At 57.0% G+C, this 25,004-nt stretch overlaps 11 protein-coding genes across 11 annotated transcripts; 3 read left to right on the forward strand and 8 right to left on the reverse strand.

The window, feature by feature from the left end:
- Window positions 1-2,064: 2,064 nt before the first annotated feature.
- CC84DRAFT_1183223 (inosine/uridine-preferring nucleoside hydrolase) lies at window positions 2,065-3,196 on the reverse strand (the record flags this gene model as incomplete). Its single annotated transcript, XM_018180674.1, has 2 exons — window positions 2,065-2,989; window positions 3,057-3,196. The coding sequence occupies 2 exons, from the start codon at window positions 3,194-3,196 to the stop codon at window positions 2,065-2,067; spliced, it is 1,065 nt and encodes a 354-aa protein (XP_018042971.1).
- Window positions 3,197-3,910: 714 nt separating this feature from the next.
- On the reverse strand, window positions 3,911-5,134 carry CC84DRAFT_129933 (uncharacterized protein). Its single transcript, XM_018185376.1, has 2 exons — window positions 5,029-5,134; window positions 3,911-4,839 (listed from the first exon to the last, which is right to left on the reverse strand). The coding sequence occupies exon 2, from the start codon at window positions 4,738-4,740 to the stop codon at window positions 4,138-4,140; it is 603 nt and encodes a 200-aa protein (XP_018042972.1). The 5' UTR covers window positions 4,741-4,839; window positions 5,029-5,134; the 3' UTR covers window positions 3,911-4,137.
- Window positions 5,135-5,157: 23 nt separating this feature from the next.
- On the reverse strand, window positions 5,158-6,977 carry CC84DRAFT_1159896 (ATPase, V1 complex, subunit H). Its single transcript, XM_018177357.1, has 3 exons — window positions 6,586-6,977; window positions 6,004-6,532; window positions 5,158-5,956 (listed from the first exon to the last, which is right to left on the reverse strand). The coding sequence occupies exons 1-3, from the start codon at window positions 6,878-6,880 to the stop codon at window positions 5,326-5,328; spliced, it is 1,455 nt and encodes a 484-aa protein (XP_018042973.1). The 5' UTR covers window positions 6,881-6,977; the 3' UTR covers window positions 5,158-5,325.
- A 134-nt stretch (window positions 6,978-7,111) lies between these two features.
- On the forward strand, window positions 7,112-10,563 carry CC84DRAFT_1159897 (RNB-domain-containing protein). Its single transcript, XM_018177358.1, has 3 exons — window positions 7,112-7,535; window positions 7,582-8,049; window positions 8,097-10,563. Exons 1-3 carry the CDS (start codon window positions 7,334-7,336, stop codon window positions 10,397-10,399), a joined length of 2,973 nt encoding a protein of 990 aa, XP_018042974.1. The 5' UTR covers window positions 7,112-7,333; the 3' UTR covers window positions 10,400-10,563.
- A 35-nt stretch (window positions 10,564-10,598) lies between these two features.
- CC84DRAFT_1227181 (trypsin-like serine protease) lies at window positions 10,599-11,880 on the reverse strand (the record flags this gene model as incomplete). The annotated part of the gene is made up of 1 exon (XM_018183604.1): window positions 10,599-11,880. The coding sequence occupies exon 1, from the start codon at window positions 11,556-11,558 to the stop codon at window positions 10,599-10,601; it is 960 nt and encodes a 319-aa protein (XP_018042975.1). The 5' UTR covers window positions 11,559-11,880.
- CC84DRAFT_1212134 (uncharacterized protein) lies at window positions 11,843-13,138 on the reverse strand (the record flags this gene model as incomplete). The annotated part of the gene is made up of 1 exon (XM_018182422.1): window positions 11,843-13,138. The coding sequence occupies one exon, from the start codon at window positions 13,136-13,138 to the stop codon at window positions 11,843-11,845; it is 1,296 nt and encodes a 431-aa protein (XP_018042976.1).
- Window positions 13,139-13,271: 133 nt separating this feature from the next.
- CC84DRAFT_1159899 (uncharacterized protein) lies at window positions 13,272-15,248 on the forward strand. Its single transcript, XM_018177359.1, has 2 exons — window positions 13,272-13,519; window positions 13,594-15,248. Exons 1-2 carry the CDS (start codon window positions 13,394-13,396, stop codon window positions 14,950-14,952), a joined length of 1,485 nt encoding a protein of 494 aa, XP_018042977.1. The 5' UTR covers window positions 13,272-13,393; the 3' UTR covers window positions 14,953-15,248.
- On the reverse strand, window positions 15,041-17,362 carry CC84DRAFT_130008 (uncharacterized protein). Its single transcript, XM_018185377.1, has 2 exons — window positions 16,252-17,362; window positions 15,041-16,201 (listed from the first exon to the last, which is right to left on the reverse strand). The coding sequence occupies exons 1-2, from the start codon at window positions 17,263-17,265 to the stop codon at window positions 15,392-15,394; spliced, it is 1,824 nt and encodes a 607-aa protein (XP_018042978.1). The 5' UTR covers window positions 17,266-17,362; the 3' UTR covers window positions 15,041-15,391.
- Window positions 17,363-17,659: 297 nt separating this feature from the next.
- CC84DRAFT_130089 (uncharacterized protein) lies at window positions 17,660-18,681 on the forward strand. The gene has a single exon (XM_018185378.1). The coding sequence runs from the start codon at window positions 17,785-17,787 to the stop codon at window positions 18,220-18,222; it is 438 nt and encodes a 145-aa protein (XP_018042979.1). The 5' UTR covers window positions 17,660-17,784; the 3' UTR covers window positions 18,223-18,681.
- A 459-nt stretch (window positions 18,682-19,140) lies between these two features.
- On the reverse strand, window positions 19,141-22,168 carry CC84DRAFT_1135432 (uncharacterized protein; the record flags this gene model as incomplete). The annotated part of the gene is made up of 2 exons (XM_018176063.1): window positions 20,256-22,168; window positions 19,141-20,202 (listed from the first exon to the last, which is right to left on the reverse strand). The coding sequence occupies exons 1-2, from the start codon at window positions 22,014-22,016 to the stop codon at window positions 19,141-19,143; spliced, it is 2,823 nt and encodes a 940-aa protein (XP_018042980.1). The 5' UTR covers window positions 22,017-22,168.
- A 368-nt stretch (window positions 22,169-22,536) lies between these two features.
- Window positions 22,537-24,598, reverse strand: CC84DRAFT_130257 (aldehyde dehydrogenase, allergen Cla h 10). The gene is made up of 4 exons (XM_018185379.1): window positions 24,241-24,598; window positions 23,826-24,141; window positions 23,690-23,773; window positions 22,537-23,640 (listed from the first exon to the last, which is right to left on the reverse strand). Exons 1-4 carry the CDS (start codon window positions 24,297-24,299, stop codon window positions 22,609-22,611), a joined length of 1,491 nt encoding a protein of 496 aa, XP_018042981.1. The 5' UTR covers window positions 24,300-24,598; the 3' UTR covers window positions 22,537-22,608.
- Between the last annotated feature and the right edge of the window lie 406 nt (window positions 24,599-25,004).

Raw genomic sequence — 25,004 nt, forward strand, 5'->3', positions numbered from 1 at the left:
TCACCAGCGATCGGATCCAACGGCCGGGCTAAATAGCCGTTATATAGTTCGCGCAGCAGACGTGCAGCGCTGCGAACAGTGCTGAGGCGGCTCTGGTGTTTTTTTTGTACCGGAATTGCACTTGTCGCATGCTGATGGTGGGATGGAGTGGGACGTCGGAGGAACATGAGATTCTGGTAGCCCATCGTGCTAAGTCGCGATCGTTGATATATCCCGGGCTGTTAGTAGCGAAATTTGGCGACTGTGCAACCTTGCAAAACGTGTCATTGTCTCGCGGTTGAGGCGCTGGAGATTGTCTTGCTTTCATCTCAATTTGCTGGGCTCAGCTACAGCCGGAGCAGTTGCAGATTTCGCAATGCTCGGCCGGCAGCATACCGACACCACTATCATCATCACTGAGCCAGCTTCCGCGTTGCACAGCAGCAACCTATATATACTAAACAATAAACTTACCCTGCAGCAACAGCATCTTCTATACTGTATACCCCATACAGTGAACCAACACCCGGCGCGACGCCACACGTAAGACGTGATCGCGTGTCGTGCACCGTACAATGCGTCGGAAGAGGCGCTCGTCCGAGCGTCACACAACAAACGCGAGGAAGCAAGCAACGTCTCAAGTCTTTGAGAAGTAAACCAAATCAGTGTCTCGCACCCAAGGTAAAGTGCGCCACTGGCCTGTTTGCTGCAGCAGTTGAAGGGACGAGAGGGTTTGCTGGAAGGCGCGAGGAGGCGGTTGAGACTGTGGATAGAAGGGAATATGCTTACTTTCCTCGTCCACAACCAGGCGTCTGTATCCTAGACTCTTTTCCCTATTCGGTTTACAGTACTACATCAAGAGTATGGATGCTTCATTTGCTCTCAACAGTACAGCGTACTCAGCTTCTTGACGACGGGGCACAACGGCGGTACGTTCACCATCCCGCAACTCGTACCCGCAACTCGTACCCACACCGCGCCTCCACAATCCAGCTTCCACTCCCAAATTCCTCAGCACTCCCCAACCTACTACCTCCTACACGCGCTTCTTTTACCCAAAATCAGCTGGCTGCCCTCCTCCTTCCCCTCTCAATGCCAGTGCTGGTGCCAACACCACAGCTTCCATCCATCACCAATCCCAGCGAGCACAGCCCACCTCCCTATATTTGCAAACAATAATCACCCGCCTGCCTCTACTAAATTTACACTAGTTGCGCAATCATACATGTGCGGTACCTTGCAGCTTCACTATTCCCTCCGCGGGGGGCGACAGACTCACCGACCTTCGGAGGGCCCTCCGAAAGGTATCACGCACTCTCTTGGTCACACGTAATAATAAGGTTGAGGGTAGACCGGAAGAGGAAAATGGCAGAGTTTGGTAGAAAGCGGGCGCCGGTCGGACGCCTTTCGGCCGCTAGAGCAGGGTAAGGTAGGTGTGCCGATGGATGTGGCGCGAACCGGTCGCGTTCGCGTTTGCGTTTGCAGCGCGTCCAGGAAGTTGGGACTCGAGACGACGCAGCTGTGTGGAGGCGGTATGTGCTGGAAAATGGTTTTCTTCGGCTGGGGAGACACTCCGCGAGATACCAGGGCATGTGGAGTGCGAGGAGTGCAGATGGAACATAGAGAGACCCGGATTGACTTACCATATTGAAGAAGTAGTTTGTACCACTCTGGGAGAAGGACAGAGAGGTCAGGACGATAGCACGATAGCATGCTGGCATTACCCTGGTCTGGGTGTCTCCGTCGTACGCAGCAACCACCCCCACAATCCACACTTGACGCACACTTTCTCAGCTCGGTTCATATCGGACTGCTATTTGCTGCAATGGAAAGCTCATAAACCCACCTCTAGATCTCAAGAACCAGTGCAACCACCCTTTCTGTTCCCTCCTTTATGATGAAACCGTAGCGTTCTGCATGACAAAATCGCGAGATCATAGTTCCAAGGAGAGAATCGCGTGCGAGAAACTGGCCATCATCATCTATATCGTATGACGTGCCTTTAGTTGTCGAAATGAAGAGACCAGTTCATGTAGAACTTTGTTCTAACTGATCAACCAAGCTCAGAATTGTAATTGAACTTCTCTAGCCTCTGAGTACTCCTCGCCCCTCCTTGTCGAACTTCCGCACTCCTTTCAAGTATAACTTATCGAGCTCATTCGCCACCGTCACATTATCCATGGCCAACCGCAGATAATGCTGATTTGTGACGCCCTCGTCAGCAACCCACACATTGGACCCGTTCGCAAAGACGTGGTTGTATCCGCCGGTGTTCCCATACTCAAACCAGCTCCCCAGCCCCAAAACCGCATACGCAACCGTCAACGGATCCCAAGACATCCTCGTGGTATTGTAACCAACATACCACCCATACGCCGCCTTAACCGGATCGCCCTTCGGTCCCTCCATCGTCAGTTTCGCCCCACTCAAAACCACGTCTCCGACCTCCGTCCCCAAAAACGTGACCGGCACAGCGCGCGGCCAAGTATTCACCACATGCGCAGTAGCCAGCGGGTTATCTCCCCAGAAATTGAACTCGTAGCCAGATGGATACCCCCCGCCCATCACGGCCAGCTTAGTAACCTTCTTTGCAACGAGTTCGTACCCGCTCAGCGGCGAGTACGCATCGCCGCTCGAATTCAACAACCCGGAGAGATTCTCGAAGAAGCCGATAGACGCAATCGTCACGCTTGCGTCTGCAGCATCGGCCAGCGTCTTGCGGTACAGCGCGACGGGCTCCCAGGACTTTTCAGGCGTGAACCACGGTAGGGATCCACCAGACCAGTGATATGCGACCTTGCTCGTATACTCGCCGAGCTCGTACGCCCAATCGTCGAAGAAGCTTTCGTTGGTGTAGGGGCGTCGCAGGCCGATGGATGTTTTGGGGTGGCCATAGTGGTTTAAGATTGCGGAGGCGGCGAGGGGGGAGTAGGCGGAGGGGTAGTTTACGTTTACGGCGAGGAGGGAGACGTTGGGGAGGGTGGCAGCGAGGAGGAGGGCAGCTGCGTCACTGTTGGGAGGTCTTAGATCACAGCTTCTTTTTTCCAGTACGAGAGCAAAGGGAAGGTCGGACATACTCTACATCGCTGAAGATGTCGGTGTCGACAATCAGATTTGTGGTACAGCTATTTGCCTGTGCACCAGCCGTAGAGATCGCGAGGTATGTCAATGCATAGCGAAGCACGCGCTGGGGAGAGAGGACGTTGTTGACGAGCATGATCGGACTTTGCAATTCAAATGCTAGGCGCATCTATGGAGAACGGGGAGTCGCGGACAGCTCGGAGGTGCGCCTGAAGACGATAAAAACATTTTTCATGGCTCTGTCCATCCTCAATTGGGTATGATCGCATTGCGGAGATGTCCGTGATAGCGGAAAAGTGAGGCCGAAGAGGGAGCCCGAGGAAAGACGTTCAAGGGTGGGGGCGGGGAACATCAAGAGCGCCGTCTTTACCAACCTCCTCCACCAACCTGATCTTCAATCTTCCATACAACCATAATACATTCCAGCACACCCCTCTACATATCTCTCTCAAAGCCACAATTCTTATCCAAACTTCACTTCACTCGCTTTCGTAACACTGTCTAATACGCAAATTCGCACATATAGTTCTCGAAGTCTGGTCGCAGTCAGATCCAAATCTTGAGCCCTCGGGTCCGATTCGGTGACTGAACAATATAGAAGGGGATCAAAGCTGTGAGAGCGGAACCTGGCATGATAGCACCTAAAGCATAATAAGCCTCAGATTTTAGGAAGCTGAGGCTGGGTTGATTCTAGAGGGGCGGCCTGTGGGTTGCCAGGCTCTAGAATTTGTAGTTTTTTATCTTATTCTGTGAATTATCAGGGAAAGTCTAGGAGGTGCAGAGATTTGTTTCATTTGACGCAAAAGATGCATGTAGGACATAGTACACCTGATCCAAAAGGTGTGAACTTCCTTCAGCCCGGTGCCAATTCAATCGGAAGATCTCCAGTTCTAACTCCAACTACATTGACTCCCTAGACCCTATCTGGTCCTCACTTCCCCCCCCCCTCGTTTTGTTGTCCGATCTTCTTCCTAGTAGCAACAGTCTTTCCCTCCTCCTCCTCATTCCTTCTCCTATGCGCCGCCACCCACTCCTCCTCATCATCAGTCACTCCCTCACCGTCTTCGCTATCACCTTTTACATTCTTCCCCACATTGTCTTCTTTTGCGCCCTTTTTCTCCTTCTCAGTCTCAGTCTTGGAAATGTCAACAACACTTCCCTGCGAACTAGTCTTCGGCGAGGCTTGGGGCGGTGTAGGCGGGATATCAGGAGAAGATGAAAGGGAGTGGTTCGAAGTGTCGGCCGCTTCGCCGAAGAAAGTACTCTCTGTTCGTGATGTCTTTTGCTTTGGGGGTCTTGGGGGGGCGGGCAACCCATTTTTGTGTTGTAGACTTGTCGGGGTTGTCGCTGTTGTCGTTGTTGTTGTTGTTGCGGGGCTTGGGTGGCATTCTGTATTAATGTGCCTGGAACGGGTGGAGAAAGTGTGGTTTTATGTAGACAGTGATGTATGCTGTTTGCGCGAGAGCAAGCACTGGAGATTTCTTCTATCTTGTAGAGCATGCAAGACTCTATCCCGACACATCGGCTTTGTGAACGAAGGCCGACAGCGGGTGGGGTCCGGATGCGTGCTGAGTGGTGTCGACAGCACAAAATGTCCCTTCTCCCACAGTGCCTTGGCGGTCTTCGGGGCTGGCTCCATACATGCTCGAATGATGTTGTGGAATTGTGCAGGTTCATCATTTAGTTCAATAAGTTGGTGCAGGATGTGGTCTGAGGATTCCTCGAGCGAATAGTATATAGGTCGCAGCTGGACTCCATCGACGTATTGAGGTGGATAACCTAGAACGAGTGAGCCTTCATTCGCCGTTTCTAGCACGCGTCACACTACGCGTCGGGTAGGTCCGAAACGCTTGTATCGTCATGTTCATCGACGAAGTCTGTAACAGCGAGTAGGCATGAAGCGCGAACGATGAGTGATGTGATTGTGCACTAGTTGGACGATGGGCATCATCAATAGGGGACATGTACCTTCCATCCCTGCGAAGCAGCAAGTGCGACCTTCCTTCCGAGTGTGCATTCTTCCGTATATGACCCTGATTATATGTTTGGAGAACGCCAAAACTATAAATTTAGAGGTCAGTGAAAGCATGCGTCAATGGCAGCAATCCATGGTGTTGGTGTTCAATTGATGTAAGTGGTCCTGAGAAGCAGTATTGTAGACGCGCGCCGTGCAAGGTTGTACTAACAGGAAATAACATACAAGTCAAAGCTTAGAAAGTCTAATATTCCGGGAGACTCTTTCAAGCTATCAACATTTCGCAAACCTCATCGAATTGGCAGGTCCTTCGACTCGAAGCTGTAGCGCAGCCACTCTCCGACAGCCCTCAAGCTCTCCCACCGCACAGTCTCGTCCGCCTCCTGCATGAGCGCCATCACTCTGCCCTTCAAGCCGAGCTTCTCGAGCTGATACCGCTTTTCGGGCACCTCCTTGACCAAGCAAGCGACGTCATTACAGCCGATAGCCAAGACCTGCTTGTCGTTGTCCCATGGCTTCGAGAGGATCTCCGCCAACTTCCGTGGTAGCTCGCCCTTGTTGTCTTCGAGAATGCGACGTGCGTTGTCGCGCCAAAAGTCTGGGTTGCGATGCGGTGGGGACCAGCGCAGGTGACCAGACCGTATTTCTGCAGCATATTCGTCGAAGGTGGTTTGTGTAGTGGTGTACTCTTCGAGCAACTCAGTGAGGGACTTGAGGTCTTCAAGCGCATCATCGTCGGTCAAGTGGCGGGACTTGAGGGTAGATAGGAGCGACGGCAAGCGGGCGAGGACTGCGGCGGGGAGGAGAGTCTGTCGGTTCGAAGTAAGGAGATTTAGAAGAGTTGACAGGAGTAGACGAGTAGTTTTCTCCTTAGGCGAGATACGGAGAAGGTGTGTGTATAACATGACGACGTCGTGTTCGCTAGATAGTGTTAGTCACGAGCTTTCGAAATGGGCAAGCAGTCTTACTCTTGCAGTCCGTCGCCGACCAATTCTCCTTCGAAGCTCAGCTGCCAGACGACCAGCAACACATGGTAGAGTAACTGCAATCCAACTCCGCCCGTAAGACCCTCGGGAACACTGCGAACGCTTCCTGCTGCACCGCTTCGCAGAGATATTTGGTCTTTCGTAGCGCCAGATGCTGCTGTGAGTATATCGACCAGCGGGTTGAGCGTCTCTTTCCTCTGGTCCCAGAACAACTGTCTCGACTTCTTGTTGCGCAGCACGGCTGAGTACTCTTGGACGGCGATGTCTTGGAGACCCGCATCCTGGCTCTTAGCGAGCGCGGCGAGATAGTTGTATAGCTGGGGTAGGGCTTCGTCGATCTGCGAGGTGGTCTTTGTAGAGTGCACGAGAGCGTAAGACAGGAACTTGGAGAGGACCGAGGAAGTGAGCAAGGGTATCGTGTCTTCAGCATTGGAGCCAGCTTTGAGCAGGGGAAGGAAGGGCTTGAACGGCGAGGGGTGCTGGATGAGGGCCTCTGTCAGAGCGGGGATATCTAGGCTCCTGTCAGTCATAGCGCGAGTTGCCTGGTACGCCGACCGAGCATACCATTTATGAGATCCTCAGTCAGAACCAGCATGTACTGCACGATATCCTGGCGTTTCGCTGCCGCCTCGAAGATGCTGTGCGACCCGTTGCCGCCTAGCAGCAGCGACACGAAGCTCTGCACATCGCCCTCGACCCTGTTCTTGCGGTCTTCCTTGCGCACTTTGTCGATTGACTTGATTTTCTGCAGATCCGTCTCGGTGATGGTCTTTGCCCGCATGGCACCTTCCCATGATATCGGCCGGGTGCGAATGTTGGCCTGGATGGTGACCAGATACGCCGGCGGGTCGAGCGACATGGTGGCGGCGCTTCCAGCAGGTATGTTTCGGAGACGAGAGCCCGCAAAGAGGACGGTATATGCGCTGCTGGAGCTGGCGAGGTTGCTTCTGGTGCCGTCGCAGCCCGCCGAGCTGCACGACGAGCGTCATTGCCCAGTTGGTCAAAGCTCCACCTGCATGCTAGCTCCGAACGTGGACCTTACAGCGCAGTTCATGTGCACGCAGAGCGCCGATTTCATCCTGGCCTTTACATGTCTCTTTCTGAATTTGTGGGCAAATCGTTGTTCGGTAGCACAACTCCATAAACGTTTTTCGAGCTGTGAAGCAACGCTCTGTTCAGGTTCCGGTCGCGCTTCCTGTTAATGGCCTAGCTCCGTTCTTGCCTCAATATCTCTTGGCAAGCACTTTTTCGAACCAGCAACCTCTCTTTCTTACCCCATCCACCACCACGACGTTGGCGCCATATATCAAACATGGAGTATTTCAGCTTGAAGCGCTCCACCGCTGCCGACCGAGCAGGGGCCAATCTTTCGAGCAAGGTTTACGTGCGCTCAACCAAAAGTGGCAAAGTGCAAAAGATTGTCCGAGAGCTCTACCTGCGGAACGACATCCCATGTTCGTCAAATTTGTGCAGGGCGTGCTTGGATATCGCACCTGCCGACTTCAACCAAAAAAGTAGGAACACACGGTTCACGTGATTCATCTTCGCTAACCCGAATAGCCGCACCTTTTGTCCTCTCAGATACACCTGCCGGATCCAAGGACTACCCAAATGGAATATACTTGGTGCCCGACACAAATGCATTTCTTACGGGAATGGACCTTTTCGAAGTGGAAAACGCTTTCCACGATGTGATTGTTCTGCAGACTGTTCTGGAAGAAGTCAAGAACCGCTCATTACCGCTATATCATCGGTTGATTGCCCTGACGAAACATGAAAACAAACGCTTCTATGTCTTCTTCAACGAGTTCCGCCAAGAGACCCATGTGCCACGAGATTCCGGAGAGACCATCAACGACAGGAACGACCGAGCGGTGCGAAGAGCGGTACAGTGGTACAATGAGCACATCACCCAGGCTGTTACCGCGAGAAGCAAACAGCAGACACGAGTTCCTACCGTTGTCATGCTCACCGACGACAGGGATTGTCTACGCAAAGCAAAGGCCGATAAGATCCCATCAAGTACTCGTGAGTTGACTTACAACGGGAGGTAGTTCCAAGCTAAAAGTTCGCAGTCGCCGATTTCGTGTTCGGCCTTGAGAATGCGGACGAACTACTGGACATGATGAGCGCAGCTCAGGACCAAAGAGAAGTAAGGTCGAAGAAGACCGAGCTTTTCTACTCGGAGCACTACACCATCTCCAAGATGATGACGGGCGTCAAAGCAGGCGTCTTACACCAGGGCATCTTCAACGTCTCACCATACAACTACTTGGAGGCTTCAGTACACGTTCCCGCTTTCGAAAAATCTCTACTCGTTCTTGGACGCGAGAATGGAAATCGCGCCGTGTCCGGAGACGTCGTCGTTGTTGAGATCCTCCCTCAGGATCAGTGGAAGGCACCGTCTACCAAAATCATCGAAGAGGAGACTGTCAATAAGAATGACAATCCTGAAGTCGAAGACGGCGAGAACATCGTTTCTGAGAAGGAACGGAAAGCTCTGCAGGAGGAGGTGAAACGTGCACACGGCCAGAGCACAGAGGGCAGGCCACAACCTACCGCACGCGTAGTCGGCATCGTCAAGCGAAATTGGAGGCAATATGTTGGACACATTGATCGCGATTCTGTCCGAACCACGTCCAAGTCTGCCAGACAGCAGCAAATGGTGTTCTTGGTACCTATGGACAAGCGCGTACCGAAGATTAGGATACGCACGCGACAAGCTGGAGAGCTCCTCGGTCAACGTGTACTGGCGACCATCGATTCGTGGGATAGGGACTCACGGTATCCCATGGGCCACTTTGTTCGATCACTTGGAGAACTCGAATCCAAGGGCGCAGAAACGGAGGCTCTGTTGTTGGAATGGGATGTGCAGTATAAGCCATTCCCTAAGACAGTGCTAGACTGCCTGCCTGCCGAGGGACACGATTGGAAGGTGCCAGCGAGTACGGATGACCCAGGCTGGAAGGGACGCAAGGATCTGCGAGATCTCTTGGTCTGCAGTATCGATCCCCCAGGCTGTGTCGACATTGACGATGCACTCCACGCGCGCAAGCTCCCTAACGGTAACTTTGAAGTCGGTGTTCACATTGCCGACGTATCACATTTCGTCAAGCCCAACAATGCCATGGACAAGGAAGCCAGCCAGCGTGGTACTACCGTCTATCTGGTCGACAAGCGAATAGACATGTTGCCGATGCTTCTCGGTACCGATCTCTGTTCGTTGAAACCCTACGTAGAACGCTACGCCTTCTCCGTTCTTTGGGAGATTACACCAGACGCCGACATCGTTGACTCACAATTCACCAAATCAGTCATCCGCTCCCGTGAAGCTTTCTCCTACGAGCAAGCACAGATCCGCATCGACGATACCGGCGCGCAAGACGACCTCACCACCGGCATGCGCACCTTGCTAATGCTCTCCAAAAAGCTCAAGCAAAAGCGCTACGACGCCGGTGCGCTGAACCTTGCCTCACCCGAAGTAAAGGTGCAGACCGAATCCGAGACCTCCGACCCCGTCGACGTGCAGACCAAACGCCTCCTCGACACCAACTCCCTGGTCGAGGAGTTCATGTTGCTCGCCAACATCAGCGTCGCCGCAAAAAACTACTCCGCCTTCCCCCAAACCGCGCTCCTCCGCCGCCACGGCGCGCCCCCAAAGACAAACTTCGAAGAACTCGCCAATCAGCTCAAGGTAAAGAAGGGCCTCGAGCTCCGCACCGACACCTCCAAAGCCCTCGCCGACTCCCTCGACACCTGCGTCGAAGAAAGCGAGCCCTTCTTCAACACCCTCGTCCGCATCATGGCCACCCGCTGCATGATGTCCGCCGAGTACTTCTGCGCAGGCACCCAGGCGTACCCAGAATTCCGCCACTACGGCCTTGCGTCGGAAATCTACACGCACTTCACGTCCCCCATCCGACGCTATGCCGACCTCGAGGCACATCGCCAATTGGCAGCGGCTATCGACTACGAGCCGCTCGACGCTAGTCTGCACTCCAAGGCCAAGCTCGAAGGCGTCTGCAAGAACATCAACGTGCGGCATCGCAATGCGCAGATGGCAGGGCGCGCGAGCATAGAGTACTACGTGGGCCAGGCGCTCAAGGGGAAGGACATAACCGAGGAGGGTTTTGTGATGAAGGTCTTCTCGAACGGTTTTGTGGTCTTTGTGCCAAGGTTCGGCATCGAGAGTTTGATCAGGCTGCGGGATTTGGCGACCCCAGAGCCGGAGGCGGAGTTTGACGGCGAGAATTACGTGTTAAGTGTCAAGGGCGGTGTCAACAGGGAAGTAGAGCTGTTTCAGAAGGTTAACGTGCGGATTACAGATGAGGTTGAGGAGAGCACAGGAAAGCGGAAGGTCAAGTTGACGCTGGTGTAAAAGGCATGTTGATGTTTGGGATCCTAGCAAAGACATCCCAGATGGAGGATGGGAGTCATGATCGTGGCCGTGGGGTGGATCTGTAGGCAGGGAAGCCAGCAAAGCCTGGTAATGCAAGAAACGAGTCTCGTATCAAAGTCGCGACAACGACGTCCCACGTTCGCACCGCAAAAAGACATAATCCGAGCACGACTGTTGATCACGTTCCCTTGGTCTCGAAGTCTGTCCACTCCCCCAAGAACCCCCGCACAGCCTCTCCCGGCACCCCCCTCCTCATCCCCGTCTCCTCGTCCCAGCTCGAATGCAGTCCCACGAGCCCCCCGCCGCCCTGCGCATCCAGCACCGGCGCCCCGCTATGCCCCCAGTACGTCCAGCAATCATGCATCATGCCCCCGATCTCAGAATTATCCTGCGGGTCCGCGCCCGGCGCCAGCCCACGATACGTCCCCTCGCTGACATGCAGGACGTCGTATCCGGTCTTCGTGCCCGGTGTGGAGGCTTCGAGGTCCTCGGAGCCGGGGTGCCCGATGCAGTAGAGAGGGGCGCCCACGCGCGGAACGCGCTCTGCTACGGTGGCGTGCGGGAAGGGCGTCTTACTACTGCTACTTGGAGTGGAAGTCGCGGAGGGAGATGGACATGTGGAAGAGGAGAGAGGTGCCAGAGGCTCCGAGTGCGTGATCTGCAGGAGAGCGAGATCGCGCTTGGCGTCCCAGGCTACACAGCTCGCCCTTGCGACAGTCCCCGCGGCGAAGATGAGCCAGTGTGCGTTGGAAGAGTCCAACGCCGTGGTGGCGTCGTCAGCGACGCAGTGTGCGCATGTGAGTACGAGTCCCGAGGCAGAGATGCAGACTGCAGTCCCGGCTTCTTCCTGCGCGAAGACGAGTGTAGCGTCTAGAGTTAGGACGAGCTGTGGGGAGGAGGCGAAGGTGCGGCGGAGGCCGGGGATGGAGGCTCGTAACTTGGCGCGCTTGGTGTTTAGAAGAGTGGCGGATGCTCGACTCAGGCCTGTGAGCTTGGGCGTGAATATGCTGGGGAGGGTGAAAAGGATATTTGGGGGAGTTGGAGTGGTTTTGAGAATCATGGGCTGGTGTAAGGGCTGGGCGGTGGGTGCGGGAATAAGAGATTTTTGTCGGGATTGGGATCGCGTTGTTCGGCGCATGGTGGGCGGGATCGTTGAGTGAACTGAAGTTTTGCGCCCTTGAGTATATATGCAGAAGATGTTTTGAGACTTTGCTGCCTGAAGAAGGCGTAGTTGAGGCAATGCATTGCTGATTGGCCCTCCACAAGGTCTCTAGCGTTAGTTGCTTGGCAATAGTACATGGTAAAGTTTACAGGATTTGGTATATGTAGAAAGAAGGAAATGTCCAGTCATACCTTCGGACTCCTCTGCGCTCAAACCAGACGTATCAGGTGACCAGTCTGGGAGAAATGCCAGGCATGCTGCTATGCGTTCATTCCAGGCATCAGGTCCGGTTTGTCGAGCACCATCCCGCGCAGCGAGATCCAATCCCGCAGGCCTTCCCACTCTTCGCCCTCCTCATCTCCCCGCCTCCACTCCTCCTTGAAGCCCCATGCGCATGCGATCCGATCCAGCGCAGCCCGCTCATCCTCGCGTACGTATCGGTCCAGCAGCGGCGTTCCGGGTCTCCAGACTACTCTGGTGTGGTGGTCGTTGTGCGTTGTCATGGCGACGAAACCTAGTGTTCCAGTGCACAAAAGATAAGTCGAGATACCCATGAATGCGTACGTCTTGAACAGCAAAGGATCAATGTATCCACTGTAGACGGACGCTTCTTGAGCAAGCATGTATACTGCCAGAGGCGTGATGCCGACGATGGCGCCTGGGAGACCCATCTTGGTCACCATCCGACGCCGCTTCCATGCCGGCGTACAGTACGAGACTTGGACAATGTCCAGCGCAAGAGGCATGTCCTTGGCATCGATGGCGGCGCCGAGGGCCTGCTCGGCCAGGTCAGCGGGGATGGCCTGCTTCGCGGCCTTGGGCGAGGGCTTGGAGAACTTGGGCGGAGAGGATCCGAGTTGCGGGACGGGCTTGTTGGCGTACAGGTGGAGGATCTCAGGTATCGCGCGGGGGAAGCCGATGAGCCGTTGGAGGCGGATGTAGGCAGCGAGGATATCGGCCGAGATGAAGACGTTGGGGTGCTTGAGCAGGTCCATGGCGAGTTGGGAGATGTACTGTGGCGAGGGGAGCTGGTTGAGCGAGGGCGCTCTCGAGGCCGGCTGGGTTGCGACAGGCGCGTCGTCTTCGCGGCCCATGGAGAGAATGGCACCGGCCGAGCTCTGCTTGATCTCGATCTTCGGGGGCGGTGGCTTCCCCGACCGGATCGCAATTGCTTGCCGTGCAATGGATTCCAGGGCCTCGAGGGCCGCCAGCGTGGCCGCCTCGGGCTCGACCTTGGGGGACGACTTGATCCATGCGATGTGCCGCTCCACGTCGGCGAGCTTTGTCTTCAACACTGCGACTCGTTCTGCCCATTGCTGGTGGTTTTCTGCTCCGGAAGCCTGTGCTGGCGATGTCCGGACGGTCGCGGCGCTCCGCACGGGTGTTGTGGGAAGGACGGCATGCTGCTGTGCGGTCTGCCGCCGCAGGGCAGGCGCTTTGGATGTGGCTGCCGCGGCGAGGAAGGAGCGGCGCGAGGCGGGCTGCTGCAGGATGAAGTCGCACAGCTGGCACAGGGGCCGCGAGGGCGCGCGGATCGGCAGGGAGCCGGGCTTCATGGCGCGGTGTGCTGGTTGCAGTGGTGTTGGTTTGCGCTGAGGTGCGCTGGTCGCTGGTGACGAAGCCGACAGCCACGCTTGGCACTGACGGAACCTCAGCGAAGCTCTCAGGTCCCGCGCGCTCTCTCCTCCACCACTGCACGCGCGTCGCTCGCAGGCAGCAGCGCGAGCTCTACCAGCGCCCGGAACCCCGCGACACAGCGAACACACCACAAGCCCGCGAGCGACACCGCACACGACACCGCACACGACACCATGCCCGCACCTCCACCGCCCCCCCCTCCGCCCATGCCGCCCATGGGTCGAGGGGCTGGCGGGCCTCCGCCGCCGCCAATGCCTGGAAGAGCGCCCGGAGGCAAGCCGCCCAGCGGCGCAGGAAGAGTACGTCTCCATCTCCAGGCCTAGGCACCTGCATCCTGGGCTGCAATACTATGACTTGGGCTCACGTCGCACAGGGCGCACTGCTGGGGGACATCACCAAGGGCGCGAAGCTGAAGAAGGTCACGGTGATAAACGATCGGTCAGCGCCCATAGTCGGAAAGGTGTCAGACGGACCGAGTGGACCACCCGTGGGAGGCGCCCCTCCCATTCCTGGCATGGGAAAGGCACCAGCACCGCCATCGGGCCTTGCGCCGCCCGTCCCTGGGAACAGAGCGAGGAGCAACAGCGACACAGGCGGAGACGGAGCAGGAGGCGGCGGCGGAATGGTCAGCGCGGCGCCGCAGTTGGGCGGTTTGTTTGCAGGCGGCATGCCAAAGCTGAGGAAGTCGGGCGGCGTGGCCACGGGCAGGGAGCAGAGCTCGCCATACCTGTCGGATCCGGAGACATCACGAAGCTCAGCACCCAGACCGCCGCGAGGAGCTGCGCCGAAGCCACCGGGTGCTGCACCGCCGATTCCTGGAGGACGGCCACCGCCCGCGCCCGGCATTGCGGCCCTCAGGAACAACTTGCGGCCTTCGTCCGTGGTGTCTACCCATTCCATGTCAGACATCGGCTCCAAGCCTAAACCTCCTCTGCCAGGGAAGAAACCGCCCATACCACCACCGTCTTCACGCAAACCATCTGGACTCGCGCCTCCACCCCCCGCCACCCCTGCCCGAGCTCCGCCTGTGCCTGGAGCAGCACCCCCAGCACCTCCTCCACCACCACCATCCTCAAGTCCTCTCGCACCACCGCCTCCTCCGCCTCCCTCATCCACGCCTTCCGCGCCACCTCCTCCGCCGCCAACAGCTGCTCCGCGAGCGCCAAGTCGATCTACACCCCCACCGCCTCCACCAGCACCACCCTCAAAAGCACCGCAGGACGATGATGACGAATACGACCCCTACAAATACACCAGCACTCCACCGAAACCACCCTCTGCGCCCGCCCCTCCAGCTCCAAAAGCACCCACAAACGGCACGCCCTCCCTCGCCGAACAAGCCGCCCGCAACGCCTTCGGCCGCTCCTCCCCCGCGGCACCACCGCCACCTCCCCCTTCTTCGGCTCCCGCGCCCCCACCGCCTCCCTCCTCAGCACCCGCCCCTCCACCCCCGCCCATGTCACCGCCCTCACGAACCAACAGCCAAGCGCCGCAGCGCAGCATGCTCGATCCGAGCGCATACACCCTCACTAACGGCGGCTCTCCGAGCATCAAGAGCCCGACGAGCCCCGCGCCCGGGCAGAAGGGCAAGATTGTGCCCGTGCACGATCTCAGGTGGCGATTTGTCGATGAGTCGCAGTTCCCGCGGCCAAGGGAATTCTTGGGGGGGCCGAAGAAGTATAGGGCCGGGAGGGGGAGCAGTGTGCCGCTGGATCTGAGCGCTTTTGAGTAGGGCTTGAAGAGGGCGAAGTCGAGTCGGGATGGCGATGCAAGGAGGAAGTGGGATCTGGATCTCGGAAGGAAACGATCGACGAGGCTGAGTTTGGGACGGAGGAACACTTTTTCGGGATTGAGAGAGAGCCTCGGGCAGGACTGAAAGAAGGGCTAAGATTAGGTCGAGGGAGGTGAAGGTGATGCTTCGCACTGGCGTTTTCATGGGGTGGGATGAGGAAATAGATATTCTTTGTGTATAGTTCTGGCAGCGAACGCTGGAGATGCACCCACACATACCAAATTGCACTCTTTTGCGAACAAGTACATCGTTGAGACCATGCCGTGAATGAAAAAAAAAAAATGTTGATCTACCCAACAGCACCGTGGATGGATAGCTCCCTCTAATTTACACCTGAATGTATGCTTGTACAGTATCCTACACCGCCCTACTCTTCTACTCAAGCCTTCTTAACCACCTTGACCACCGCATCCTTCACCTCGCTCACCTCTTCCTTCACCAACCCGCCCACATCCACCGTCTTCTCAGTGTCGGCCGCTGCCCTCCGCTGGTGGAAGCCGGTGACGTGCAAATACCCCGCGACACCGACGCCCGTCGCAATCCCGCCAAAATGGCTCGCATGGTCCATGGTGCTCGGGCTCTTGCGCGCCGCCATGGCAATCTCCCACGCGACAAACGCCGTGATGAGCATCTTGGGCCAGAACGAAACCTCTCCGCCGAACGGGATCTTGATGGACTCGGTGTCGGTGAGGAGGCAGTACAGCGTGGCGATGCCCCAGATGGCGGCCGACGCGCCGACGCTGTGCGCTGCGATGCTGCCGCGGCCGAGATTCGCCCAGTACAGGCTGGCGAGCGTGCCGAGGGCGCCGGCGGAGACGTACGTCCCCAGAAACACACCGCGCCCCACGAGCTCGTGGGCCACGGGCGCGACGAGGGCGAGCACCATCATGTTCCCCAGCAGATGCTCGTACTGCACGTGCGAAAAGACGTTGCCGAGTGCCTGCACGGCGCGCGGGTAGCCCGGCACGTGCATGAAGTAGCGGGTGAGGATGGGCCAAAAGGGGGTCCAGCGCCAGGCGAGGCAGACGAGGGTGTTTGTGAGGAGGAGGGCGGCGAGGGTCGCGGTGCTGGGGGCGAGGTCGGGCCAGAGGCGGTACGAGGGGGCGGGCGGCTCGTAGTAGTGCGCGAAGCCGAAGGAGACGAGGCAGACGACGAGGACAAAGGCGGTCATGGGGTAGAGGCGTTGGGTCTGGAGAGAGTTATCAGTAGAGGTAGGGAGGAGGGAGACTGGGAGCGTACCAGCGTGGTCTGGGCAAGCATTTCCTCAGGGTCCTTGAAGGGTGTTTCTGCAGCCTTCTGCGCCTTCTCCATTTCCTCCTTCCGCCGGCTGACTTGCTCGCGCCCGAAGACGTCGACGTACGTGTCCTGCCCGGGCTTCATGAGCTGCGTTCCGCCCGGCGTGCGCACCCACTCGCCCGTCGCGAGCATCTTCTCCTCCTCCACAGCGCGTGCCTCCTTCTCTTCTGCCTTCTTGGTGATCTCCTCCAATCTCTGTCTCCGCTTCTCCTGGATGGCGATCTCGAACTGCGACTTTCCCGTGCGCAGGATGCCATATTGCGACCGCTCCTGCTGCTCGGCCTCCTGCTCGCGCTCCTCGGCTTCCTTCTTCTGCTGCTCCCTGTACACGCGCGCGGGGTCCTTGTACTTGCTGTCGTTCTCCGGGTCCGCCAGCCACAGCTCGTACGCTATGCGATTCGCCTCCTTCTCGGCCCAGGCTTCTGCCGCGCGCGCTTCGTCGATGGGAAACCTGTTGCGCAGCCACTCCAGCGCCTTGATGGCCTGGTCCCGGCTCACGTTGTATTTGTCGCCGAGGTTGTCGACGCCGTAGTCGGCGAGCGAGCCGGATGTACGGCGGTGGTGCAGGATGCGCAGCACGCTGTTGCCGGCATGGCCAGAGACTCTGTCGCCAAAGATGTTGCGTATCTGCTTGTCGGAGACGCGTCCGGTGGGCAGATGGCCAATCTGCACTGTGCGCTTCTGCTGCGGGAGGCCCTGCTGTGGCGGTATGATGTCCTGGTGGGTCAAGCTTGCATCGTCGGCTTTGGCAGCGATGCGAGGGGTCGTGCAGAAGGATCGGACCGGGCGAGGCGCGGCAGGCGACCGTATCGCGGAGAGGACAGGCGACGAGGCAGCCGGCGTGAAGGACGAGCACTGGGTGACACAGTATCTGCGGGCAAAGGCCGAGGTCACCGAGTTCCACTGGCGGGCAGCACGCGCTGCAGGCCGCAGAGCCAGCGGGATGGCATTGCTCATGGCGGGAGGAGGGCCGCAGTCGCGCTTCGTGACTGGGCTCGGGAAGCCTTATGCAATGGGGCAAGCGGCCATGCGTGGAGCAGATAGAGCTAGAGGCCAGACGGAAGTCATGCGATTGAGTGTCCTTCAAAAAGTTCGGAGGTGAGCACAGGCCTCAGCCCTGCTGCACCTCCCGCGTCGTCCCCGCCAGAACGCCCCAGAAACGCCCAAACCTTGAGCACGACCAGCAAGACTCCGCTAAGAGACCCAAGGAAAACACACGCTCGCATCTCTCACAGAAACCCTCCTGCCCCAGCAGCAGCTTTGTTGCTCTCCCACGTCTTGCGCCACCACGCGCCCGCCTTCTCCACCACTCTCCCAACGCCGCGCTTGCCATCCCGCGACTTCACGCTGTCCTGTTCCTCCAACCAGCCCAGCACCTTCTCACTTTCCCTGAACAGTACTTGTTGCTCTTCCTCCGCCTCCCACGCCGCCACCTCCCGAACCTCAATCCGCACCCCAAACAACCCCACCACACCCATGTCCGCCTCCGCAGGCCCCATATCGCCCGCGCGCTTCGCCGCCGCCCTCGAGTCCCTCTCCGTCTCCTCGCTCCACGCCAAAGCCGCCGAGCTGCGGAACAGCATCGCGCACCTGGAAAAGAGCAACGCCGAGCTGGAAGAATACGTCCAACAGGACCAGGACAAGGACCTTTACGAGGCAATACTGGAGAACCGGGAGGTGATCAAGCGGATGGAGGAGCGGATCGAGCTTGTGAAGAAGGAAGTGACCGAGGTGAGGTGTCTGCCGTGGGCGCCGGAAGAGGCAGGGGCGTCAGAACTCGGGGAGCGAGAGAGTGGTGGGGTGGGCAGGCCGACGAACGGGGTCATCAGCGGAGGCGACGGTGCTGTCGCGCCGGAACCGACGAATGGGGCTGGAACAGCGGGTGATGGCGAGGAAGAGGGTGTTTTCTTGTGAGAGCTTCGAGCTAGAGAAGATACTGACGGGCCTCTTACCGCCTGGGACTGCGCGAACGCGCAACGAGGTCGAGACTATATACCACACGCACACCAGATCCACCACCAACATCCGCCTGATCTTCATTAGCGGCATCCGCCGGACAATAGCCACGCGGACTGCACCCAGACACCATGCAGGTGGTATCCCGACTGCGACCTCTATCGAGCCATTACTGGTCGAGAACCCTCCAACTTTCCGACACAATGTATACACCCGACAGACGACTCCCTAAAGACCTCATGGTCTGATTCGTCGCATTGTCCGAAAATCGAATCAGCACCATGTGTGAGCGCGCGCAAAACATGACCGTCGGCGCACCCCGCTGTCATGTTTCCGGAGGTCAACCCACGCGGGTGACTACGAGACGCTCCATGGACGCCACCACCCCGAGGTCTCTCACTATCTGCGGAGATACCAGCGCCAGAGGATGTTTCCATGAAACTATTCGCTGCTTGGGTAGTGGCATGTAGGAGTTTTCAGCGTCGAAGAAGATGTAGGGACTCAATGGTAGCCTCACGTACAGTCTGGTGTAAGCACAAAATTGGATTCTAGTCCGTGTATCAGATCATGCTTCATTGTGGGTCGTATGATTGCCATGATTGGAGTGGATGTTGCATCTTCTTCTTGTGGCCTGGACTAATTCAGGCCGCTGGCTAGACTCGATGGAGGTGCTGCGATCGATGGCTTCTGGCATACGACCCAGATCGGTAATTTCTCGAGTAATCGTTCAGACGACGAATCGAAAAGCTTCTTCGCGGGAATCAGTCCTGAAAATGCAACAATCGCTATGGTATCAATGCACGCCCTCCCCTCCACCCAATCCTCCTCCTCATCCCATCTGCTTACACACACCTTACACACCCTACGACCCTGCACCTACACTCTCTCCACGCCCAGCCCCTTCCTCTTCACCGCCCTAACCCCCCTCAACGTCCCGCCCCTGCCCACCCCCCTCCCAACCTCACAAACCACAAACCTCACGAAATCCCTGTGCACCCAATAACTACTATGCGCCCCCAGCATAGTGATATACTCGATACTCAGCGCACCACCGCCGTATTTGAGGTAAAAGTCAATCTGCCCATTATCGTTGAGTGCATACGCGCGCTTCTCGGCAATGTCTTCTCGCGAAAAGTCGTGCGTCTCCAGCTCGACGTTTGACGGGAGGCGGAGCGTGGACGGGCGGTCTGCACCCGAGGGGCCGTTGTGCGGGTCTGCACGCGTGCGGAACGGGTTGGAGAAGGCGAAGAGTGAGGACGTAGCGCTGGGGATGGTGGTGGGGCGCAGGGTGGCGGCGTAGGCGGCGTCGACGGCAGCATTGAGCGTGTACGCGACGGGGTCGTAGCCATTGACGATATTATAGATGTTGTCCACAGCAATGCAGCCGTATGTGCCCTGTGCGCCTCCCACGCCCGGCGTCGCGTAGCTATCTGCACCGGGCTTGTGCTTGTCTGCGCGCGGGAGGAGAGTCGCGTTGCGGAGAAGGAGGAAGAAGCCGACGGGGCTACCGCAGACGAAGAGGTTGGTCGTGTTGAAGATGAAGGAGTCTTTGGGGATCTCGGATTCGGGACAGGCGGGGTCGGCGAAGCGTGGGTCGACGACGGTGGGCTGATCTGAGAGAATGTCCATCGCCATGACGGAGCCGAGGGAGTGCGCTATGATGTGGACACGGCCCCATTCGGAGAAGCCTGGGTTGTTCTGGCACCAGAGCCGGTAGATGCGGTTCGCTTCTTGGATGCAGGCTGACACCATCTTGGGGTGGTGTTCCTGGGATAGATAGTACGGCACGTCTAACATGACATCCGACACGATACCACGGACCGAAGTAAGCGTATTTGGCGTGATATCCTTGAGGTTATATTTATTAACGGCGGGGTCCTCGGCCTGAGCAGGACCAGTTGCTTCGGCCTCGAGCGAGATGCGGAGGCGCCAGTTGACCTAGGGTTCAGTTATGAGCATCGGCACTACAGAAAGACAAGACATTTACATACCGGCAGTATCATACATCCGCCCATGTCCTTTCGCAAATGCCTCTTCACGTCGCTATCCCCTAGTTCGACGTTCACTTCTCTCCTGAATGCGTTGATAGCATGTGTAAAATGAAACGTCTCCATTCGTTCCGATAGCTTCTGCCCAATACCGTGTATGACAAGTACTAGATCCGTAACCTGTGGCCGATCCGACAGCGCGAGAGCTGGATCGGATCTCTGCCGTTGAAAGGGCGGAGCACCAGACTGGGAACTCGAAACCCCGTGCTTAGCCTGTTGAGATGTTGCCGACTTCTTGGGAGGATACAATTTGTTCCATGCGGCCTGGTCAAATCCGCGTACGACATGAATACCTATAGGCCTTCCTTTGCGGATGTAGTTCGCCAGCGGTCGTCTGCCATAGTAATTCGAAGGTTGAAGCGCTGGCTTCAAGATATAAGCCTCCGTCTCGGATGCGTACATGACACCAGCAGAGCGGTATACGTTCTTGCGTCCACCGCGGCCGTATTCAGTGTCACCCGCCGCTTTATTATCTGGACCTTGAGGACCTGTAGAGATGTCAATCATGTCACACACGTGCTCCAACATGGCGCGGCGTTCCTTCTCAGCATCTGGAGTTTCCTCAGGCATAGTGCTCTGCGTCAGGCCTGGCGTAGGCAGCATTTGGTTAGCCGTAGACGGTCGACTGTCAACTTGTTTGTGCTTCTCGGGCCATAGTTTGTGTAGTATCTTCATCTCGCCCAAAGCACCCACTTCAATAGCGCTATTGAGCTCATCCTTCCACGTCTCCGTCCATGGTCTCAATTCCAAGTACCCAGCTTCCAGCATGTTCGCGACATCCACTTCTACCGGCATCATCGTGTCTTTGTAGAACCATGTCCCTCGCAGTACCTGGGCGATATCGTTGACGGGCTCCCAGTACGTGGGTTCCATGCGTATTGACTCGGCGTCCATGGCAACGTGATGCAGCCGTGACACGCCAACTGGTACCTTTGCCGATGGACCTGGCCCTGGCTTCTGCGGCCTGCGGCTCGTACCCTTGTCCTTGATGCCGGGTAAGGCAGGCTCCATCTCCTCATCCCAGTTGTAACTATCTGTCACCTGCGGCGCTGGAGGCCTGTGTTCCCCCAGTGAACCAGGAGCCTGTGCACTCGATGGATTCCCGCGTGCAGGCAGCCGGGTGAAGGGCATGCCAGTCGTCGCGGACTCGGCCCGCGGTGAGCCATCGTTGGGATCCAGTGCAAGCGCTCGCATTGAGCCGGGCAGTGTAGCTGCTTGCGGTCCGCTGCTCGAGCTCGGGCTGTTGTCCTCACCCACATCCGCAGAGCGTGAGTATCTGGCCATGCTCGAGGCACGGACAGACGGTATATCCTTTCCTTGCGGAGCTCCCAGTCGCTCTTCGCCTGATGCGCTTTCGCCCCGTTTCCGCTTCAACCGCATAACGGCGGGGTATGTAGGCGTGCCCGTGGTGGGCGTGGGTGGCCCGTCCACGCTCCTCCTCTTCTCGCCGAGCGCTTCATTATGCTTTAGGATCTTCTTGCGCAGATCTAGCCATGTTTCGTTTATCGCCTCGTTGTCGTACTCTGAGAATGGCCTCGGTGGCTGCCTACGCGTGGTTGAGGAGCCTGTTGCGGGCGGCGGCAGGGGCGAGAGTGGATCGTCTATAGCGAGTGGGGATGTATAGAAGTATCGCACGGGAATGGCGGGAGGCGCGTCGGTAGAGTGCAGGACCTCGCGAATGTACTGGGTTGCAACCGACGACATGGTCGTGGAGGACAGTGGGATGGAAGTATAGGGAATCTAAGGGAAGTGCCTATTTGGGTGACACCACTTCATGTTATGCTTCTGTCATAGAGTGGGTTAAAGTGCATCTTCATGTTGAGGGCTTTGTTACGATGTGGTAGCCTGATGTTGAGCGCGCGTTCTGTGGGAAACTCGAGCGACCCGTGCTTGAGCTCTGACGCAACACCTCCCGCTTGCACTTGCCTCGACGCCTGCCCATGTGACCGCCCAACGCGTAGGCCTAGCATACCACCAGTCCACGATAGTCCACACATGATGTGACGAGAATATTCTCAAGCCACTGTTCTAGTGCTCTACCTTCCTTCATGTCGGCTCAATTACTCGCATGACAAGACTTGAAGAAAAGAACTCTAACTCAAGGTTCGACCCAATTGTGACCTTCACGGTGACGGGCAAGACAAAGCTATGATGATCGTCTTACTTTCAAATCGTGTCAACTACATTATGTACAGTGTAATGAGTGATCCGCCCGTCATAATCGTGCCCGAGCCTTTGCCATTTTGGATCATTACAATTCGGACATTGTTCCCCCGAACGCCAACTCGCTCACAACTTAACCGAACAGCGCGTCGCCCAGACGGATAGACACCGTCTTAGTTTGCGTGTAGTTATCAAGAGCAGCCTCGCCCAGCTCGCGACCGATACCGGACTCCTTGAAGCCACCGAAGGGAAGCTGCCAGTGGAGAGTGTTGTAGGTGTTGACCCACACAGTTCCTGCGCGGAGCGCGTTTGAGACCTCGATTGCGGTGTTGAGGTTCTTGGTGTGGACGGCGGCGGCGAGACCGTAGGTGGTGTTGTTACCGATCTTGATGGCCTCTTCCTTGGTCTTGAACTTGGAGATGGTGCACACGGGGCCGAAGATCTCCTCCTGGACAATCTTCATGTCCTCAGTGACGTTGGAGAAGATGGTAGGCTCGATGAAGAAGCCCTTGTCGCCAATGCGCTTTCCACCAGTCTCAATAGTCGCACCTGCCTTCTTGCCGTCCTCAATATATCCCATGATGCGGTCGAACTGCAATTGGGAAACCTGAGGACCCTGGAAGGTCTCGTGCTTGAATGGGTCGCCGACAGCGTTCTTTTGCGCACGTTCCTTGAATTGCTGGATGAACTTGTCGTAGATGGATTCCTGGACGTAGATACGCGAGCCGGCACAGCAACATTGGCCGTGGTTGAAGTAGATACCGAAGTTGACCCATGAGATGGCGTTGTCGATGTCTGCATCCTCGAACACGATGTTGGGGCTCTTGCCTCCAAGCTCGAGGGTGACCTTCTTCAAGTTGGAACCAGCGGCAGCCTTCATAATTTGTCTGCCAACAACGGTCGAACCAGTGAAAGCAACCTTGTCAACATCCATGTGCGATGCAATGGCAGCACCGGCAATCTTTCCGAAACCGGAGATGATGTTGATGACACCTGGGGGGAAGCCAGCCTCCTTGATGAGTGTGGCGGCAACGAGGGCAGAGAGGGGGGTCTGCTCGGCGGTCTTGAGAACGACGGTGTTACCGCAAGCGACAGCAGGACCAATCTTCCATGACCACATGAGCAGAGGGAAGTTCCAGGGAATGATTTGACCGCAAACACCAATCTACCAGCATGTCAGGACTTTATCAACCCATTTAAACCAGGTGACTTACAGGCTCCTTCTTGATATAGTTGAAGGTGTCAGGCGTGGTGTCAACGACCTTGCCCTCGATCTTGTCGGCCCAGCCACCATAGTACTGTTCGAACGATTAGCGATGCGCTCGTGGTCACACTGCGGGTGTAACCTACCCTCAAACAACCTGCACAGGCAGCAACATCACCCTTGGCCATGCTGATGGCCTTGCCGTTGTCCAGCGACTCGACCGCGGCGAGCAAATCAGCGTTCTTCTCGAAGAGATCTGCGAGCTTCACGAGGAGCCGTCCACGGTTCTCGGGAGTCTCCTTTCTCCAGGGACCCTCGAATGCCTTGCGGGCGGCGGAAACGGCAAGGTCGACATCCTTCTCGGTGGCCTCGTGGATAGAGCAGATGACGCTCTCGTCGGTAGGGTTGATAACCTCGAAGGTCTTGCCATCGACACCTTTCACAAACTCGTTGTTGATGAAGCTACGCGAGCGATCTGTCAGCCATTGGACAATAAACATGAGAGAAAAGCAGAGTCGCGCAACAACAGTTAAGTGCCTCGGTCCAGAAGGAGCTACTTACAGGCCGGTGGGCTGCTCGTACTCGCCAGAGTGCGGCGTCTTAAGCTTGATGGACGTCATGTTTGCTCCTTTTTGTCCGAAACCAATTCAGGGGTATCAAGTAAAGAAGAAAGACGAAGCAAAAGGAGTTTCTTGGGAGTAGCAAGTGAGGGGTAAGCTCCTCTTTAAGTAGTTCCACTATGATAGCATCGAGCAGGCGCAGGCGCGGGCGCAGTCCCGCTCGCGGTGCCCAGAAGAGCACCGCGAGACAGAGCCAGAGCCTCGGCCATGAGGAGCCCCGTCGTCAGCACCCCATGCAGCCTATCGCTGTGGTCGTTGGGGAGGACGGTGGCGTTGACGCAACAACGGAGAGCTTCATGCCCCGCACTGCCCGCAATGTCGACCAGTTGAAAGCGCGACCCCTCCCCCACACCCAGCACTAAGCCGCACCTTTCCTGCTCCATTCTCGGGAACGTCCCGTGCATTTCAAATAGCATACTTTTATGCCAGGGATTTCGAAATCTGGGCCTACCAAGCACATAGAAGCCGCGCCCTGCCTTATTAATTACGTCTTGGGGTTCTGGTGATGAGTGAACACCCATTTTCGCAGTTGACATGATTGCTTCAAACCCTGGCCCTGCCTCATCTCAAAACACAAGCTAGATGCTCCTGTATCCACTGCGCTAGCAATTTCTTAAGATCCCTGCTATCTTCGGCTTCCATTTGAGCGAAAACCGGCCCGTGTGTAAGCTCCCTTCGGTGGCAAGATAGGCAGTAACAGACGCC

This window comes from Paraphaeosphaeria sporulosa, assembly GCF_001642045.1.
Source record: "Paraphaeosphaeria sporulosa strain AP3s5-JAC2a unplaced genomic scaffold CC84scaffold_1, whole genome shotgun sequence".
NCBI lineage: Eukaryota > Fungi > Ascomycota > Dothideomycetes > Pleosporales > Didymosphaeriaceae > Paraphaeosphaeria > Paraphaeosphaeria sporulosa.